This window comes from Anthonomus grandis, chromosome 12 (assembly GCF_022605725.1).
Source record: "Anthonomus grandis grandis chromosome 12, icAntGran1.3, whole genome shotgun sequence".
Classification (NCBI taxonomy): domain Eukaryota; kingdom Metazoa; phylum Arthropoda; class Insecta; order Coleoptera; family Curculionidae; genus Anthonomus; species Anthonomus grandis.
In genome coordinates, this window is record NC_065557.1 from 20864215 (window position 1) to 20885272 (window position 21058).

Genomic DNA, 21058 nt, shown 5'->3' on the forward strand with positions numbered 1-21058 from the left:
ATATAATCGGGAAATAATTCGCTTTTTTAAAGTAAGTTATGAGAAAGCAAATGAACTTTAGAGACGCAGTTGTTAGGAAACCGCCATGTTGTTGTTGTTTGTTGATTAGTTTAAAGTTGTCAGAAAATATTTAATTAGTGTTTTCTGTGATTTTGCATCCAGTTTACTGTTTTGTTGAATTTTTAAATTTTGCGTAAGTTGAGAAACAATGCCGAGGCACAATCTTTTTTCAAATGCCGAAATGAGGGATATGTTGTGTGTATATGCGCAGGCAAATTTTAATGGATGCGAAGCCTATAGACGATATTCAGAACTCTATCCAAATCGAAGACAACCTGATTTCAAGATCTTCAAAAATCTTTACGATCGATTAGGAGAAACAGGTACATTTCGTCCTAAACGGAATTCCGCAAGGCGCCCGAAGGTTATAACTCCAGAACAAGAAGAAGAAATTCTGGTTCGCGTGGCTGAAAATCCGGAAATAAGTGCAAGACATGCTGCTGCGGCAACTGGAGTAGGCAAGTCATCCATTTGTAAAATATTTCACGAAGAGGGTCTTTATTCGTATCATTTCACTCCTGTGCAAAATTTATTAGAAAATGATTTTGCGCCCAGGATAAAATTTGCCCGTTTTTGCCGTGCCCAAATAAATGCCGACCCCCTGTTTCTGAATAAGATACTGTTTACTGATGAAGCAACGTTTACACGTAGAGGCATTTTCAATTTTAGAAATAAACACACATGGGCATTACAAAATCCACATTCAGTACACGAACGTCATTTCCAACATGAATTCAAAATTAATGTATGGTGTGGTATAATCGATAATCATTTATTGGGCTCTTTCGAACTACCGCCCAATTTAAACGGGGAACTCTACCTTGAGTTCCTAGAAACACATTTACCAGAATTTCTCGATGATATTCCCCTGGACATAAGGCAACATATGTATTTCATGCAAGACGGAGCGCCAGCACACTTCTCTAGAGCTGTCAGAGAGTACCTGAACAACCGTTTTCTTAATCGCTGGATAGGTCGTGGGAGCCAGAGGCCATGGCCGGCGCGAAGTCCCGATTTTAACCCGCTGGATTTTTGGTGTATGGGGCTATATGAAGTCGCTCGTTTACAAAGAAATAGTGAATTCCAGAGAAGAACTATGGGAGAGAATTTTATATGCTGCACAAAAGCTACGAAACGAACAATTATTTTTTAAAATTAGGAGATCTTTCAGCAAAAGAACTGTTAAATGTATTGAAGTGAATGGTAGACATTTTGAACAGTTTTTGTCAAAAGCAGATCTATTTTTTTACTAAATCGCGTCACAGTTTCAAAATGGAAAAGTTATCAGTCGCATAGTTAAGTTTGTTTTCGTTAATGTTATTTTCTTTCAATAGATTTTCTAGTGTCATAGTTATTTTAAATAAAGTTAATTAAATGATAATCCAATTTTTGTCTGCATTATTCTCAATGACTTATACTAAAACATTATTTATGATATAAAAAATGATTGGTAAAGAGTAACAAGACATTATTGCTTGCTTGAGCTGCTGTACTAAATAATTTGAAGGCAGATCTCGAAAACGGCGACTCTGAGCGACCCGAAAGTAGTATACCTTTTTTACGTAAAAAAAATGAAAAAAGTATTATTTTCAATAAAAACTTAAATACAGTTAAGCACAAAAAAGTTATGACCTTATGAAAGAGAAAAAGATGTCGCAGACAGCGCCCCCTACATTGTACACTCAATTTGTTAAAAAAATGAATTTCTCGACCTAAAAAACCCCTAACTACAAATTTTTGTGAAAAAAAGTTAACTTTTGTTAAAGTTATTGGGGAAAAACAAAAAAAAGTTTTAAGTTTAACACCCTGTATCTCAGTTAATATCAACTTTTGGATACAGGTAAATATAGTTAAATCGTAATATATTTACATCAGGAGTCTGTGGTTTTTCCATGTACCATTAATTAGCGGACACCCTGTATAGACAATTATAAAACATCCGTATTACGTATTTAGCGCCCAGATTAAAGATAATAGATAATCGTTGACGGTACCTCTTTAATTTAACCCCTATTTTATATAGTTTCTAATAGAACTTTATATAGACTAAAAACTTCAACATAAAAATCAATAGAAAAGCGTAAAATGTGGGACTCTTAAATGTAAACATAAATGAAGTAATATCCGAATCGGGAAATTCAGTCACCGCTTCTAATAGAACAAAACAGTGAAAACGAGCATGCGGCTATATCAATTCTCAACGAATGCCGAATTCAATGTAGTGCGCTTGGTAAAGTTGTTTATACCGCTTTGCTACTAATTTCTCATAATAGTCACATAAAGAGTAGGTATTTCTATTTAGGAAAGTAAAGTATCCTCGATTCGAGCCAGTTAAGCATAATTCAAGATTTTTGCGAGTCAAAAATTTTTTGTTAGTTGTTAGGTACGAAGTGCTAGTACAATAAATTTGTTATTTCGCCAGGTAAGTTTTTTTCTATAAATACCTTGTATAATATTTATTTTCTTAAGAGCTCCTAATTTGGTGGTTTTTAGTTGTAGTTATAATATTATAGGGTGATTAAACAATTTACGACCCAACGATTTTTAGATTTTTTTGCTATTTGGGGGCCTATCTTAAGTCTATTATATTAAAGCAAAGAAAATTTTGGATAACCCATTTTTTCCAAAAAAAAAAGAAATTTTATGTTGTCAAAACTTATGGACGCAAATATTAAAAATATACTATAGTATTATCGCGGGCTAATTACTTTTATATTGATTTAAAATATTTTTACTTTATTAAATAAATAAAATATAATGATTAAAAACTCAACAGTTTTTTAAAGCTTTTTACCAAATTGCCTTGTTTAATTTAGGTATTACGTTGACGTTTATACTTAATAGTCACAATATTGATATTTCACATACATAACCTATTCAGGAGAAGCAATCCAATCACTACAGCGTTGTCGGATTGTGAAACTATTTTCTTAAATGTCATTCTTTTTCCATATTATTTTATTACGTAAAGGTGTCAGGTAAGAGGGTTTAAAGTCGAAATTATACCCATTTGTAGTTACTTCGTCCAGGTGAGAAAAAACGTATGGTGTAGATATTTTTGCCAATCAATATTAGGTTAGAAACTTTACCATCGCCTTCAGAAATTAATAGTCTGCTATGTATTTTTATACGTTCAGAAATTAACAAATGATTTATTTTAGCAACATATTATTATATTTTTATATTCGTGTATATACTTTCATTCCCAAAAAATTAAAAAAAATCTTGTAGTATTTATTGTATTATTAACAAACTTAACAATTAACGAATATTATTATAATTAATCATAAATAATGGGACATAAACAACAAGTCCGAAACGGAATTGCACTTCAAATTGAGAATGTGATAGAGCGAGCCGCAGATGCAACAAAATTGAGCACAACAACGATGGCAAATATAAAGACGAATGGGATAAAAGCAGATCAGGATTACGCTGCTCATATATTTTCCAAGCAAAAGACCGCAAAAACTAAATCTACAACATATTTGAAAAGTAGAATTCGGCACGAGCAGTAGACGTAACAAAACCGAGCTTACAAAAATTGTGAATAATGGTATAAAATTATTTGAACTCACTGGGAAAAATTTAAATACTGACAATTTAATTTACTTTTTCATGAAAAAAAAATGCTGCCTGAAGGAATATGTTAACACATTAAAATGAAAATACCATTCTAAAAAATAAAACGTACAAACTCAAAAAGAAACACGCCATATTGCATTACCAAGTTAATGAAATTGCAACGATATGATTGAATACTTAAACGACGATCATAAAATAAAATTTGCTAGAACAAAAAAAGCTTAATCAATCTCGTCAGTATTGTCAGAGTCGGAACTGAAATCAGAAATATTGTCAGTCACAGTCAGTCGTAATCACAAGTGGCAGAATGTCATAGGCATCACACACGTGTATTGCCTCCCAAGCCTTTTCAATTACCTTTTCTGTATGAAAAACATATTTTTGCCAATGATCTATAGACATTTTGTTTATTACCCTTTCCCATGTAGTCAGAACTTCTGACGGTGACCCCTTAAAATTGGAAATATATTGATCATATTTTCGTTTACATTCCGACCATACCATTTCAATTGCACTAAACTGGCAATGATATGGTGGCAGTCGCAAAATTTTGTGTCCTAAAGGTTAAACATATTGGTCAAGGAAGTACTTTTTTCACTAGGGCAGTTTCTGCGTGCAATACTCTCATATTTTATCTTTCATAGCTTTTTCTGGAAAGCCAATATTCTTTTTCCTCAACTATTCGGTCAGTCTCTGCTTTGTCCAAGATTTTCTCGGGATTTCTTCTAATACACCAGAATGGTAACTTGCATTGTCCATGATTATAAATGACTTTGGGGGAAGATTTGGAACCAGCTGAGTTTTAAACCAGTTTTCGAAGTTTTTCCTGTTCATGTTGTCATGATAATCTCCCGTCTTTAATCCACTCTTGAATATTGAATTTGCACCCTTAATGAAGCCATCTTTGGTTCCGGCGTGGACCACGATATAATGATGACCTTAAAAATAAAAGATAATTCAATTCTTTTCTTTTAGAAATCATTCTTCCAGAACATAAATTTAATATAATTAATAAGTAATGTTCCATGCACATACGAGTAGTGTATGGAGTTAAATTCCCTCATATTGTCTTAGAGAGAAATTATATGAAACAGATGAAATTATGAAGTTAGAGGGCCCCTACAAGGGCAATAGTTTTTATTCAAAAAAAAAAATCTAAAAAGATAACCAAATAATTTTTACCTTCACTGTTTTTCCTTGAATCCGTGTGCTTGGTATCATCTTGCCAGCTACTACGAAATGATCCCTTGCTAAAAATCCACGTCTCGTCAATGAAAACTGGAGTAAAACCTTCCGGACCTACATTTCTATTTTTGATATACTCCCTTAAAAAATTCATTCTTTTATGAACAATATTTGGCAAGTCCATCAAATATTTTCTGTTATTTGATTTTTTCCACTTGAAGCCTATACTATTGATCCATCTTCTTAAAAAGTCAATGGAAAACTCAAAATATTCAATTTCTTCCCTGAACTTTTCTCTTATTGTTGTCAATATTCCATATTCTTTTCTGGCGTACATAGAATAAATTGTGTCCCGAATTCTATGTTTCAAATATGTTAATAATAATTTTGGTTTTTGCTGTCTTTTGCTTGGAAGATATACGGGCTGCGTAATCCTGATCTGATTTTATCCCATTCTTCTTTATATTTGCGATCGTTGTTGTGCTCAATTTTGTTGCATCTGCGGCTCGCTGTATCACATTCTCAATTTGAAGAAGTGCAATTCCGTTTCGGACTTGTTCCTTTTCCAGTTGAAAAAAGCCAATATATTTAAAATCATCAGCTGCGATTGTTCATTATTATACCTATTATATCTTTTTTTAGGCATTATCTAACACTTTTCGAAATAACTTTCAAGAACAAGTTGACAAACCAATATTTTTGATTGGCAGTGACGGATATTTCACATAACCTAGTATATAAAATGATGAATTTGATGATCAGACACCAATTTTTTTCAAAAGTTTGTTGTCGCCGCTGTTTGGAATATGCTAAACAAAGATAAACAAAAATGACGTCATTACAGATGGGTATAATTTCGACTTTATTTTGTTTAAAGTTTCATTTTAATGTCGATTTTTTTTATATAAGTACTTAAAACTCACATCTCTCATCTAATATTTTGTGGCATGAGCCGCAGGCGAATGCGACAATTGAATAAGGTAGAGGGGTTCGTTGGGTTGGGTTGGGCTGGGTTGGTTGGGTTGGGTTTGGTTGTATTGAACACATACCAGCCCTTGCAGTCCTATATTTTACATATTAAATGAGGGAAACCTAATCAATATTTTTATATTAGTAGCTATTTATTATTAGTAGTTATTTTTATATAAGAGCAATAGGAAATTCACTTAAAACAAATTCCAAGTGAAAACCAGAATTTATCATTGCCTTTGTTAATAATTGGCGACTTTTACCTAAGCTTTATAGACTTTGGTCTGCTATGGCAACACTGTCGAAGATCCTTGTGAAAAATTAACATATCGAAGAGTTTTCGTATAGCAATGTTTTGAAAATGACGTCATTTACTAAGAAGTTTTTTTGACTTTATAGTTCAAAATATGGTTCATCCAAAATTTTTTTTTGTTTTAAAATGTTATATAACGTTTAGTTTTATGTACCCTTTCTGTTAAACACGAAAAATTTCGGAAAATCGTTGGTTCTTAAATTGCTCAAGCACCTAAATAACCACCAAAAAAGAGCATATCAAATTTTCTTCAATTTTAAAAGACGCTTAAACCATGACTCATTATGTTTTAAATAATATATCATTCAAATGTCTTCTGTGACTACTTTCACCAATGTATTGCTCTATGTTGCTTTGCACGTTCTGCAAATTTTGTGGCTTGTGTCTGTACACCAGTGACTTTTAATTTACCAATGTAATCATAGGTACCAATTATCTTACAACTATAATCCTATAAAAAGTAAGTCAAGGGTGAAATCAAGGTTCCCTGAAAGCTAAGGTTCTGATAAAGGTCTTCTCGAATCGTATGAAAATCATTTAATATTTCAAAAAACTTGTTTCAATAATTCAATGGCTTTACAAAAAATCTGGGTTGGGGCACCCTGGGGATCTTTTTACAAAACATATCATCCACATCCATTTCTGACCACAAAAAATTAGGTACTACATACCATGAATATTTGCGGTTTTCCAATAGTCCTCTGTGGATTTGCGAGAATTTTTCTCGTTTATGTAACTCAAGCAGAAAGGAGTTTCTTTTGAAAATATTTTTATATGAAAATATTTGATCGTTTACGTAAATGAGTTTAAGTTATTCATATATGGACAACAATATTAAGATTATTAAGAGAATTAGTATATATTTTGTACATTTAAATAGGAATGGGAATGTTATTTTTCTTATAATTTCATCATTCAGCTAGAAACAAAGGAATTTCCGAGTTCAACATGATAAAGACCAACATAAATTTACTTATATCCTGTAACATACAGGATGTTATAGAATAAGATGCTGATCAAGGGTATTAATTCTTAGGTGATTTTAAGAAGAAAAGCTTAAATAAAGCTATGTCTCCTCAGACCAACAGCCCGCGCAAATTGCTTAATAAATCAATTCTTTGGAACCGTGACTACGGTTATGTGACAAATCTCCTGGAAATGTGCAAGTCCTTGTTTTTCGGGTACTCTTTTCATTTTCCGTCCCAAAAAAGTGTAAATTCGATTTTAGGGTAGGAGTTTATCCTTCTGCCCTAAAATTGCCTCCGTTTTATGTTTCCGCTAAGAAATTTAACAATCTAGCAACACCATCTAGTTAGCTATGAAAAAATCTAAAAATTTTGTCTCTTGCATTTTTTGGGTACAATTAAATGATTTTCGAGACAATCCTTGGTAAACGAAATAAAAACAACGGGAAAAAACACAAAATGGTCTGTCACTCCTTTAGTTTTTGTTTCTGTTGAATAACTTTTTTGAGATTTTGTGTCAAAGAGGTAAATACTGTTATCAACACTAATGCTTAAACCTCGTGACGAGATGAACCCTTTCCAGTTCTATTGATTTTTGGGTATTGGTTACGCTAATGGGTCTAGGAGAACCAGAAATCAGGGAAAACACCTTGGTCTTCAACCTTCAACGCAGTTGATTGTAGTCGTCCTGTCAAATAATCAACATCTTATTTTATTTAACCTTATTTATATTAATTAGTAATAAAATCCGTGTATTGTTTTGAACTTCGTATTATAACTATTTTACATTTTACAATACCTAGCATTTATAATTGTTGTCACTTCGATATTGTTAAAAATTGTTGTTTTTCGTTTTAGTTTAATTTTTTTGTTAAATAAGATTAAAATAGAAATTGAACCATATTAATTATTATTTATTTAACCTTATTAATTTGAATATCTTGCATTCATTTTGTTTATGGTCTGAATTCAATTATTTCGACCTTACTTTTACCCAATCTATGAATTGGTCGAGCAGGTCCAATAGCTTAGCTCCTCAGATTGCAACTTGCTCGATTTTTTTCTAGGGGCATTTAAAAAACCTATTTTTTGTGTTCACTGTTTTTCATTGTTTTTTGTTTATATAATTTACCTTAATCGTGGCTCTACATCAATACATCATTAATCCCAGGTTGTAAGAAAAGCTCCCGGAATTTTAGGGCGCATAAGAGAGCCTATGCGGAGGAAAATAATATAAATTAAATTTATTACAATATTATTATTTTTGTTAGTGTTAATACATTTTAGTTTAATAATTAGATATTGAACAGGAATCAAAATTAAAGCAGTCACGGCCACTTCGTTTTTTTCTAATTTGATAATTAAATCGGGTTTAGTAATACTGCACACTTGTTTACCAGCGGTTTTCTGAAAAACGATTAATTGTATAAAAAAAATACAAGAAATAATAATGTTAGATTTTTTTCACGTCTAAATAGATGATGTTCTAGATTTTCAAAATTCGTATCGAAAACATAAGATATAAGCCATCATAAGGATGAACCCCTCTGAATCCTCCCCTAAAATTTGAGACTCACCATTTTTGGGACGGAAAATGTCAAGATGACCCAAAAAACTTTGGAGACTTGCACATGTTTAGAGGAAAAGACACTATTAAAACAGTTGCACGGAATTTTGTAACACACTGTATAATTAATAATTTAGAATCAAGTAAACATAGACTCTTTGGAAGTTTTTTTAATTTTTAGAAATTCACTAGAAGTATTTCACAAAAATATCCCTTGTTTTTATTTTTTATGTGGTATACTACTAAAAACTACAAACCGTTGGCAAATAAGCCGGCGAAAACTGAATAAACAATTGAATCTGTGGTCTGGCATTGTTTTCAGAAATATCAAAATATTCGAAACGTACCGTTGAAAATATGGAAATTGAAGTAATTCTTATTTAAAAATGATGAGAATTTAAATAAATATCCAATATACTTACTTATTAACCAATTTACCTAATTCTTCTGGGAAGACATAAAAACATTTTTTTCTCTTATTTAGTTAGTAGGAAAAAAATACATTTCATTGAATTCAAAATCTTTGACTTGTGAAAAGAATGAAACGTTATATATAGTAAATACAGGATGTCTCAAAATTGGCGCCCGTGCTTTTGAAAATAATTATATAGAGGGGACTATTACAAGCTGAAAAGTAAAAGGGAAATTTTTGATTTTTCTTCGTTATTGAGTTAAGAAAAACAATAACTTATACTGTATTATCAATGAATTATTTTATTAACAATAACCTACGATTGACAACAAAAAATAACTGGTCTCATAATATGTGCTTAAATAAGTTGCCTTGTATTTCAAGACAAACATTTATGCAATGAATCATGGAAGCACGAACGTTGCTGCGTTTGTAGAATATTTTCGACTATTCAAGCCACAGCAGCATGCCTTCGATCGAGTTATAACATTTTGAGGATCTTTCACATGCTCGAGATAGACTTTTTTCTTGAGATTCAGTCTCAGAAATTCAAGGGATTGAGATGTGGGGATCTAGGTGGTCATGGTATCGGGTCACCTCTTCTAATGCCCCTAATAATAAAAAAATTACTTGAATAAAACAATCTATTTGAAAATATTTCAATTTACCTAATAGAAAATCTTTCGTTCAAGATGCTTCTCACTTGTAAACCATAATGTGCAGATGCACCGTCATGTTGGAACCAAAAATTTATCCTAACTGCTAACTTCATCGAGCAATGGCAGTGGTAAATTTTCATTTAGAAATTGAACATACAAAGTTGATGTTAGTCGGTATGGCAGAAGATATGGTCCAATCACGTTATTGTTTAATAACCCAGCCTAAATGTCTATCGATCATCGTCGCTGATTTTCTGCGTATTAAGTGAGGGTTTTTATTTTTTCATTTATTCAGGTTATATGAGTATTTATAATATCAGTCTCAGTAAACGTCGATTTATCAGTCCAATATTTTCATAAAAGTGTGGATTATTATTAAGGTTCTGCAACACAAATTTACGCAAAGCTCACTATCCCCTTCATGCAAAACTTAAACTTTTTAAGGTCTAAATGGATACAGACCATTTCTCCTTAATAATCTGTAAACTGAATTTTTTTGCGTTCAGGTTGGGATTCTACAATTCGAAGACTTGTACTTCGTTCCGCCTCCACAAAGTCAAGAATGTATTCTTGAGCGACGCTTAGTATAGGTGGACGACCATTTGGAAATCGTTCCGCATAGGTTCTAGCAGCACCAGTGGCGTTGTCATTACATGCATCTACTAACTAGTTACTAGCTTAACATATCCACATATTTGCGAATATTTTAGTCCCGTGCTATTTCAAAGACACAAAAATTAAAGACATACAATTATTCTTTTCAATATGACAAAATGATAAATACATCGCTATAGCAATGTAATATTTATGTTAAATAAAAAGGGTGGCGATCTTAAAATAAAAAGCAATATTTACATTTAAAGCCATAACTGTATAACGAAGAAGAATCGGATTTTTTTTACTCTTACTTTTCAACTTGTAATAGCTCCCTGTATATAATCCCACCTGTATATCTTATAAAATTTTCAATTACCTGCTAGGAAAATATAATATTTTTACAATAATAAAAGATTATAACGGATTTGCTTTTTTTATAATTGTATTTATAAAAGATAACGAGTACCAATGCTCCAATAACAATCAATAGTTATGTTTTTGACTCTAATTCTAAATTATGTATCAAGTACCTTAAAAAAATACAATATTCAATTTCTGTAATCGTGACTATGATGTTAACTATGTAAATAAATGTATAAACCTGGCATAATTTCTTAAAATAACTCCGTATAATATACAATACATACATATGCTCTAGGGATATCTAAAACATAGAAAACATTCGAGGTGAATCGCATTCTTTTGCATAAATGTTTTTAGATATTTCTGGCAGCCAGCAGTGTGGACATCCCAGATTTTTTTTCGAGCATTCAAGATGAATTTATAATAGTATACCTGGTTGGTCTATCTTAATTAAAAATAATGTTAAATGTAGATAGATCTATTCAGAAATTTGACGTAAAAGCTGACAGTGATGTTAATCCCCAAATGATATCTTATGCTTAATAATTAGTATATATCTAAGTAAAGTTTACTTTTAGGCAGTTATTAACCTTTATTTTATAACAATATTATGTCGATTACTAAAAGATACCTTCTAAAAATTGCAAGCTATTTATTAGTTGTTAGAAATAAATATTAATAAACAAGGAAATTAAAATAAATAATTTTTAAATAAATTCGATATTCTTTTCTAAAATATAAGATTGCGTTTTAAGAAATTAATAGAATTTAAAACAGTTATTAAATTATTTGAGACCTATGCTAAATCCACTAATATCTTATTATTATTAATCTGCCTCGTTAGCAAAATACAAGATGCAAATAGAATTTTTTAATAAATCTTTATTTCAGTATTTTGCTTACTATATACTTTTGCTATTGCATGTTTACTAAATACTACTTCCTGAAATAGTAAAACCATGCTACTGTATTAATTTAGTATATTGTTATTAACCGGTTAGTAATATTAGTACATTCCAAGATTTATGTATGGTCAAATGACTTTGAATGCATAATAAAACAGCATATTATACAGATCGTGTTATCGTGAGCTACGTATTACCCAAAATAATGGCAACACCGCTTGGTTGCGGCTTGCAGGCGGCGGAATTTTTCGTTTTTATTTTTTGAACCGGGAGTCAGCAGACCTCACTTTGCTGTGTTACTGCACGCTGCATTAATAATTTTTGAGCGTTATTTTCGTGTTTTTTTCACTATGGCTGTTTATACCCCTTCCGAAAGAGTTCAACTAATTAAATGGTTTTATGGAGGCAATTCGGCAGTACAATGTCGAGATTTTCTTTCAGTGACATTTGAGAATAGACCGATTCCTTGTGCAAAAACGGTTTTAAATGTGGTTACAAATTTTGAGACATCTCTTTGTCTTCAAGATTGTAAAAAATGCCACACAAAACGTCAAGAACCACCTGTTGAAGTGGTCCAGGATATAGAACGGCGGGAAGAAATGGTTTACAGTACCCTAGAACTTGATTCGACAGGGTCCACTAGTGTTGGAGAGGAACTGGGAATGAGCAATAAAACTGTTGCTCGTATCTGGCAAAAATATGGGTACAAACGTTTCAAGTATTCAAAAACTCAGGAAATATTTCCTGAAGAACAGCGGCGAAGAATGGAATTTTGTGAAACCATGATGGAAAAGGCAAATGAAAACGAATATTTTTTAAAAAATGTTTTGTTTTCTGATGAATCTTTTGTTCCTATACTACACAATCCTTCCATTGTTCGTTATTGGTCTCAGGAAAACGAGTACAGAAGTTTTAAGTTTCGTACCCAGTATCCTCAGAAATTGAATGTTTGGGCAGGTATTTTGGGCGGCAATGTTATAGGGGCATTTTTTATTTATGGCACTTTAAACGCCCAAAAGTACCTTGAGTTGCTGCAAAACCAAGTTCTTCCTGCCATTCAAATCCTACCTTATGTAGACCTGGGATCGGTTTATTTTCAGCAAGATGGCTGTCCTGCTCATAACGCGGCTAGGGTAAAAGAATTTTTAACAAATACTTTTCCTAACCACCTTATTAGTGGGACTGGCAATATTAAATGGCCTCCTAGATCTCCAGATTTGTCTCCAAATGACTTTTATCTGTGGGGTTACCTTAAGCAGACCATTTACAAGCATGAATTTAGTAGGCCAACAAATTTAGAGGAGTTACGAAATAAAATTGTCGAAGGTGCCAATTCCATTTTACCTGAAACTCTTTTGGAGGTGCGAAATAGCTTTTATGATAGGTTAAGTTTTTGTTTAGCGAAAGAAGGCGGTTTATTTGAGCCTTTTATTTAAAAAATAATATGTTGTTAAGTTTGTTTATTAGAGTTTTATTTTTGATTTTTTATTATATTTTTATCAGAGTTGATATTTTATTTTTTATTAGAATAATGCTATTTTCATTATGCAATACACAGCATATTAAACATTTTAAGATTACAATTCTATGCGGGTTTTACACATTGTCATGTCTGTAAAACCCGCATTAGAATAAATGTTTTAAAAATGCCTGGATTTTCGCGTAATATTTTGGGACATTTTGTCGCCAAACGGCGCAGTTCCCACGAAAGTCAGATGTTTACTATAAATATAAATATTATATTATATTATTATAATGCCGTCCTCGTGCCGGCCGGGACGGTGCTCTGTCTCAGGCACAAGTACACGCGCGACGTTGCAAAATTTCGCCTCTATGGGGTTTCCTATAAGTAACGAACGAAAACACGATCTGTATATTTTTATAAAAATATTTAAAGAGCTAGAAAACTTAAAAAATTAGTTTTTGTTCTTACAAACTTACTACACTTAAGATATTTAGAAGCATAGAAAATCTTTCGCTTGATTTTATTTAAAAAATCTTTTTACAATATTGAAAAAAAAACTGTGTAGTAATTATAATATAATATTGATAAAAACGAAAATAGGATTTTTTTGAAATAAGGGATAGGATAAAACAAAGTCTTTAATATTGTAATTATGTAATTTTATATGTTTTCCATAGGAATAAGTAAATAGATATGAATATTGCTTAAGGCATATAAAATATTTGGATTCAAATATTTTATATGCCTTCAAGGTATCTTTATCAAAGTAAGTTCAAAAACTGTTTGTTTATTGTTAAGAGTGAATAATCCAAAAATATTTTTCAAAATTAATCGATCAATATTTGTAAAACATTCAGTTTAGGAATAATAATTAGAACCATATTGTTTAAGTGCTATGCACTATTTTGTACGTGCACGCTTTTCCATTGTTTATTAAAAATATATAATATTGAAAAAAAATCATAGGCTTCTATTTTTTTAATGTGGTATACTACTCTTTTAAAAAAAGTACCGAAAATAGGCCAATAAAACGCAATATATGTATTATCAGCTTATATAATTTTTGGTATTGCCTTTAAAGTAGGCTCTACCCGATAATTTTTTGATCGTTCATCAGAAGATGTTTTGGAATCGACTTCAGTGATCTGACGCGAATTCTCATTTATGGAATCTATGGACTAAAAATGGCTGTATCGAAGTGATAATTAAATTTTTAGAAAAAGAAAAAAGCCGGGCCAAGCCATCTCAAGAGTGTATACGGTGTTTCCTCGGTATCATTTGTCGAGTTTTTAGCAAGAAATTCATTCATAATGATAACGTTATGAGATGGTGCATTATGTAATTGATGTAAAATCCACGAGTTTTATTCGTACACGTTGCTAGTCACTTCTGACGAATTTGCTCGGAGTGCACAAGACCCGTTAATGGAAAAAATCTGTCATAACATTGTTTTTTTCGGTTTTAATTCAGTTGGAAAGAATTATTGACTGGTTTGCATATCAAACTCATACATCCATTCGTCATTAGTTAAAATGCGTTATATGAATATGAGCTGCGAATTGACTTATTCTAGCATACCTGCAGTAAGCTTTAAGCGAATAAATTTTTACAGAAAAATCATGTCTTTTGGCACTACTCGACGGGCAACCAATTTTATGCCCAAACAATCGTTTAAAATGGTACCGACTAAGTCGTAAAAACTGCAAAACATGTTTATCACAGTTAATTTTAACAATTCCTTTGGCTTTTTAAATTATGGATTCCTGCAGATGCGTAGCCTACCTTGGCGGGGCCTTGTATAAAAAATTATTTGGAGGCCCTTATGAAGAGTAAATATTTATTTTTTTGCATAAAATTAAAAGAAATATTTATTTATCATAATTATCTGTCACTTCTTCCAAAACGTTTGCAAATAATTCAAATTATATATACATTCTCCGTACCTTTTTTTCGGCAAAGTGATTTATTAAATCATTTATGGCTGATAATGACTTTAGTTTTTCTAAAGTTTCTACCTTTATGGACAATAATGAGAGGTTTGAGGGGCCTTTATGTCCCATCGAAGTTCTTAGGTAATTTTTTATCAGTTTTAATTTTGAAAAACTTCTTTCAGTAGTTGCGGTTGTAACTGAAAGGGTCAAGAATAAAAAGCATACTATTACCTCTGGAAAACTGGTTGTAAGACTATTGAATTTTATCACCAATTATTTAATGAGCTTCTTAATGGAATGAGTTTTTTGAATTTGTAAGATTAACTGAGAAGTCTTACTGTATTTAGCTAATGGTTTTTCGGAAGCCTCTTAATTCCTTTTAATACCTCTTCGGTTGAAAGAAGACAGGAGTTTCTCCGGTTGTAATATTTCAAACATACTACTCAGGTCGGAAAGGCTCTAAAATCTTTGTTTAGTATGAGAAATGAATATATCTAAACAGCAATAGTATACATTGACTTTAAAATAGGATTCCGAGTCTGAAATTCTTTCATCTTGTGATAACTCATCAAAGAAACGCTTCATTATCTTTTGCCTTTTGTTTTTAAAAACAGTTGTTACCCCCCACCTTTTTGCTAAATCTTTATATTCATTTGGTAAACTGTTGAATGGATTTTGATTTCTTAAGTTGCACGGTCTATTCAACAAATTACTTAATAAAATACCACTTTCTGTAAGTCATTATTTTCAGGCTGTAGAGCTTTATAAACATGATTAATCATTTCAAAGAGTGCAGAAATGTGATAAGCACTAAGAACTGATAACTCTTTAAAATGTTAATTATATTTTTACATTCTTCACGATCATCTTTTTTATCCTAAACTCAATTTAGTTGGTACAAGGTTTTCATGATTAATAAATAATTTTTCTTTACCGCTAATAAAGTGTCGTTCCTTGAAGACCATCTGGTAGGACATAGGTACCTTTTTAATGCTAATCAAATATTTTTCAAATGAGTCGTCACTTAACATTGCCCAGCATTTTACTATTGACAAAAAAGTATATATTTTTTCTAAATTATCGAAAAAAGTCAACATATTTCGCAGCACCGTTTAAAACTAAATTTAATGCATGCGCAGCATATTGAACAGAATTGGCATTCGGAGCATGCTCTTTTACTAGGGTTTGTAATCCTTCATAAACAACCGACATAATATTTGCTTCATTGTAACCCTGTCCTTGACATTTAGTGAAGTCAATTCAATATTTTGTAATCGTATTTAAAATTCCAGTTTTAAGTCTTTCAGCACTGCAATCGGATACTGCTGTACACGAAAAAAAGTTTTAAAAAGAATTGGGAACTTTTTATTGATTTTGACATACGCACGTTGGGGGTTTCCGTGGGCTAAGGACTCCGTATAATTGATACGGCGGTTGCTACGCCCCTGGATTTCTGGCTCTTTCTTGATAGAATGTAAACGCATGCATGTGTATAAATACTGTCTAAGGATATTCTATTAAACATTGTCTGACAAAAATCTTGAAAACAAACAGTATTTTTCAGTATTGGTCAATATTATACAATTTATCCGGTAACGTGTGAATTAAGCTGATTTACCTAATTTATATATTATTTTTTTGCTGTACATGCACATTTTCATCACTAGAAAAGAAAATTAATCTGAAAGGCTTGGAATATATTAATATAATCAAATTGTTTAATAGTAAATTATAAATGTTTTTTTTTTAGATTTTCAGGAATACATTACAAATATGTCAGAGAAACCAGATACAGTTCCTGGCCTAGGATTTAAAGATAAAGACAAGGCGCTCGAAACCCTGCAAATCCTTGAAGGAAGAGATCCTGATTACCAAAAGCTTGCAATTAAAGGGCTTATTGGTAGAGCAAAGAGAACATTAACATGTAAGTAATAATGCGAAAGTTGTTTTGTATAAGTTGTTGGATAAATAAATTTAATTAAAAAATAACGATATTGGTTAACATATAACTACACTTCAACTCAATTCGCAGCCAATCTTTATTAAATGATTCGTAATTTGTCCTTAAAGAAATAATAATTACCATATAACCAAAATATCTATTCATCTCTATACCAGTGTTACATAGGTAAAAATCATCTGCCGCGGCTTTGCGGTATCTTTATTTTTGACCGTGACGTAACCAAATTTATTCTTGGTTGGTTTGTAAGATGTTATTTTAATATGTATGAATGAAATTTGCTTAAAGCGGTTAGACCCTGATGGCAAGGACTTCATTACATAATTATGTTTAGCAATAATTTTAGGTGATACACACGTAGGCTTACTGACTGTGTGCCTCTTACTAAAAAATATATCTTAAATTAAAGCTATATTGTGTTCCTATACATAAATATTACAACGAACACAAGTCTACTGGCCAAGTTGGCAGAAATTATCCATTAGGCATTATTAAAAAAATATTACGAATGAATCATTTTATTTTATTCCATGGATAAATGAAGGTCAAAAATAAGGGTTTTAAGCTTACTCTTTTATTGTCAGGCTTAGGCCATAAGGTATAAGTGAAAAGAGATAATTTTAATGTCATTTAGTATTGATTCTTGGTTTTCTGATTATATCTAGAAACTTGCAATCTTCGAGACGACAACACAGTTATAGCATTGGATGTTGTATGTTTCTTCTTTTTGATAAATCATTCTCTTCATAAAACTTTTGTCTTCTGGTTTTTGCTGAGGAAACGTAAGCTACTTTATTGTCAACTATTTGGTCTAGTACTTCTGTAAGTACTTTCTATATTATTATGCTTCCTCTTGTGTTAGTATTTTATACCTTTACAGCTTGCAACACTGTACTATTCTGTTCTGTTTCTATTTTTTTATTTTTAGCAATAAAGGTCTTGGTATTTATTATAAAAAGTTTGTAAGCTGCTTAGGCAGCTGCTTTTGTTGTTCAATTTAAACTATTATCTGTCGGCTCTCGCTTTTAATTGTTCTCTCTTTTTTATTATTATATTTTGTCTTCTTTTTGTTTTCCTTTTTTTTATTTTGATAGTTAAACTATGATTTTCAGAGTTTTCTCGAAAACTCGAAAAAGTATAGCTAATACTAAAGTGAAATCGTAAAGCTTTTTCTTTAACACCAATTACAGCAGAAGTTTCGTCGCCTTTCCTGGGAGATATACTTCACTCCATATAACGCTTCGATTATTGAAAACAGCGTTGAAAGTCCTCTTCTGTTAGCTGCTTAACCCTTATCGTTTTAACGATCCTTTTCAAAAATTTTTTTTTAGTGCACCGATTTATCCGCAGAAATTCAACAAAATTCACACAAGGGGATAAGTACGTCGAATGTTTCAATAAGGTGTGCCGTATTTTGCGATTTTTACAGACACGGCAGGATTTGATCTTTCACAAATCAGAACTCTGTGGGACCGTGAGAACCATAATGTTGAAATATTGGTTACCTATCTTTACCCTTGGGGACCTAGTGAACGTTATTAAAAAAGACAAAGAATAGACTATAATTTTAATAAAAAGGATAATCATTATTGCTTTGAATTTGGATTTGCTCATCTTGTTTATTTTGCTTTGGCAAGCTTGGGCTCTTCCAATACATGGTCTCTTTGCTTCTTCGAAATCGTAAATACAAAACTACGGTTTATAAAAAATAGTGACCTTAGAAATCTGGATGATTGGAGATGTTTAAGACGTCAGTACTTGCTTTTTTGTTTACTCCTTTTGGGAGTGATGAGTTTCGGCATCATTTTTGCAGAAACCTTTCGCCAGTTAAATGATTTATGCGAAATATGTTTTGTTCATTATTTGGTCGTTTTACGTTTTTCTTTAAATGGTTTAAATCATTCAAAAACGTGCGTTTTCGCTGTTATTCCAGAAGCGTTTTTTCAATTCTTTACTAGTACATAGCCTATTTGCGGCCCCCTCGCACTTTTCTCGGTCTCGCAGTATCATTTGAGTTTTTAACAGGCGCCTGTATATATTGTAAAATTATCTTTAAAATCCTCTAACAAACCACAAATTTAAGTACTACAATTTTACACATTCTAATTTTTTAATGGAATTATATTTAAAATATTCTCGGAATCGATTACTGGACTTCTATTTTGTCTACCTGTAATCCAAAAAAAAATTCTATATATTTTTTTTCTCTTTTTTAGTAACAAAGGACAAAGATAAGCTACAAAACATTAACGATGCTATGAAGATCTTTGAAGACTGGCTCAAAGATTTTGAATTTAAAAATCTTTCGAAAGAAAACAAAGCCTACCTGCCACTTGCTTTTGTAGAAACCTTACTTCCACTCAAGAAAAAATACGGATTGGGTAATGATTTAGTTGATAGCTTCTTTAAAGCATACAAGGAAAAAGCTAAAGGGGAATATAAGAACTTAAGAACCATTTCTAGTGGGGATGGTGAACCAACGTGGGACATTATAAGAAACAGGGAACTTAAGAAGATTTGGACGGAATATGAAGAGTCAAAACCAGATTTTTGGGGCAGTGATGACTTACCCACAAAAGAGCATTTACAGCTGATCTTGTGGGCTTACAGTCCAGAGGCAAGCAAGATTAAGAAGAATATTTCTAATTACGAAGAAAAATTGCAAAATATGAAAACTAAAGCTAACAGTGATAGTGACAATGGTTCAAAGGATAAAGATAGCAAAAAGGGTACTAAAAGAAAATCGGAGGGTAGCGGTAGCGGAAGCAGTTCAAGTGGAAGCAGTAATGGTAGTGAAAGCGATGAAGAATCTCCCAAGAAGAAAAGCAAGAAGTGATAATCCATGTACTTAAAGATTTTAGTATAAACTGTTTTTTTTTTTATTATTTTTGTTTAAAGTTATTGGTTTGTCTCAGACATGTTAAGTTTAGGTAATTTTTTTTTGCCATATTAAGTCTGTATATTAAATAATGTTTTTTCTTATATTATATATAAAAAATTCAAATACATATGATGTTTCAAATCAAAAATGACAACTTTGTTATCAAATTTAAATTCCAATGCATCCCAACCCAATCCAACCTTAATATACTAATTAAGGACGCCGTAGGTACAAACATATACATAACGTCACGTAATACGGTGTTTCTAGCGTTTGCTATCCATGGAATACGTCACATGTTTAGGATATAGTGTCACAACAAACAGGATCTATTGATGGATTTTTTTAATTTTCGTTGTGTCATAATTTCAATAATAACAGAAATACATTAACATAAAATCTATTGTTGTTTTATCCAATGTCTTTATGTTTTTGACGAGCCTATATAAGAATTCATTTACTTTTTTTAATCTTCAATAATGAAGTTGTTAACTTTCTTAATCGTGCCTCCTTTGCAAACTTTCAGTCCCTACATCATAACAATGCAATTAAGCAAATGGCCTTAAAGATATTGGGTCCAGATACAATAAAGCCAACATAAAAAAAAATCGGAGAAATCAGCTATTCTTTCCTCCTTTATTACTCAATTGTTTTATATGTTTTGAAAATAATTTTTTCATAGTTTTTTGTACGTATAACATGCTCTTTCCTGCATTGTAATTCGAAATCTCTTTGTCTCAGAATACGACTGTTCCTTTTTTTTTTAAGTGATGAGATTTTATCAACCAAGTTATTATTATTATTATTATTATTATTATTATTATTATTATTATTATTATTATTATTATTATTATTATTATTATTATTATTATTATTATTATTATTATTATTATTATTATTATTATTATTATTATTATTATTATTATTATTATTATTATTATTTATAGCCAGTTAAGGCTCGCACTCCCTCTAAGGGGGGGGGGGGTCATTTACTTATCCCAGATACCTGCGATATCAAAAGAATTAAGCTCTGTGGTCTGTGGGGGCCTTTTCGGTGTCCTTACGTGACCTGAAATGTAGAGTTATCTCCTAGAAATTTCCGGGTGCTGCGAGCAGTTGCCAGTAGTACTGCCTTTTGCATGTGCTTATATAGATGTTCGCCAGTTCCTAGTTGTTTAAGGTATTCCAGTAGACTCTTCGGTATTACACCCGTTGTCGATATAACAATTGGGATTGTCTGA

At 31.5% G+C, this 21058-nt stretch overlaps 2 protein-coding genes across 2 annotated transcripts; both read left to right on the forward strand.

The window, feature by feature from the left end:
* The first annotated feature begins 47 nt into the window (after positions 1 to 47).
* On the forward strand, positions 48 to 10305 carry LOC126742824 (uncharacterized). Its single transcript, XM_050449628.1, has 2 exons — positions 48 to 1060; positions 10222 to 10305. Exons 1-2 carry the CDS (start codon positions 209 to 211, stop codon positions 10303 to 10305), a joined length of 936 nt encoding a protein of 311 aa, XP_050305585.1. The 5' UTR covers positions 48 to 208.
* On the forward strand, positions 2242 to 19965 carry LOC126742904 (uncharacterized). The gene is made up of 3 exons (XM_050449765.1): positions 2242 to 2482; positions 16727 to 16900; positions 19153 to 19965. The coding sequence occupies exons 2-3, from the start codon at positions 16750 to 16752 to the stop codon at positions 19770 to 19772; spliced, it is 771 nt and encodes a 256-aa protein (XP_050305722.1). The 5' UTR covers positions 2242 to 2482; positions 16727 to 16749; the 3' UTR covers positions 19773 to 19965.
* Positions 19966 to 21058: the final 1093 nt, after the last annotated feature.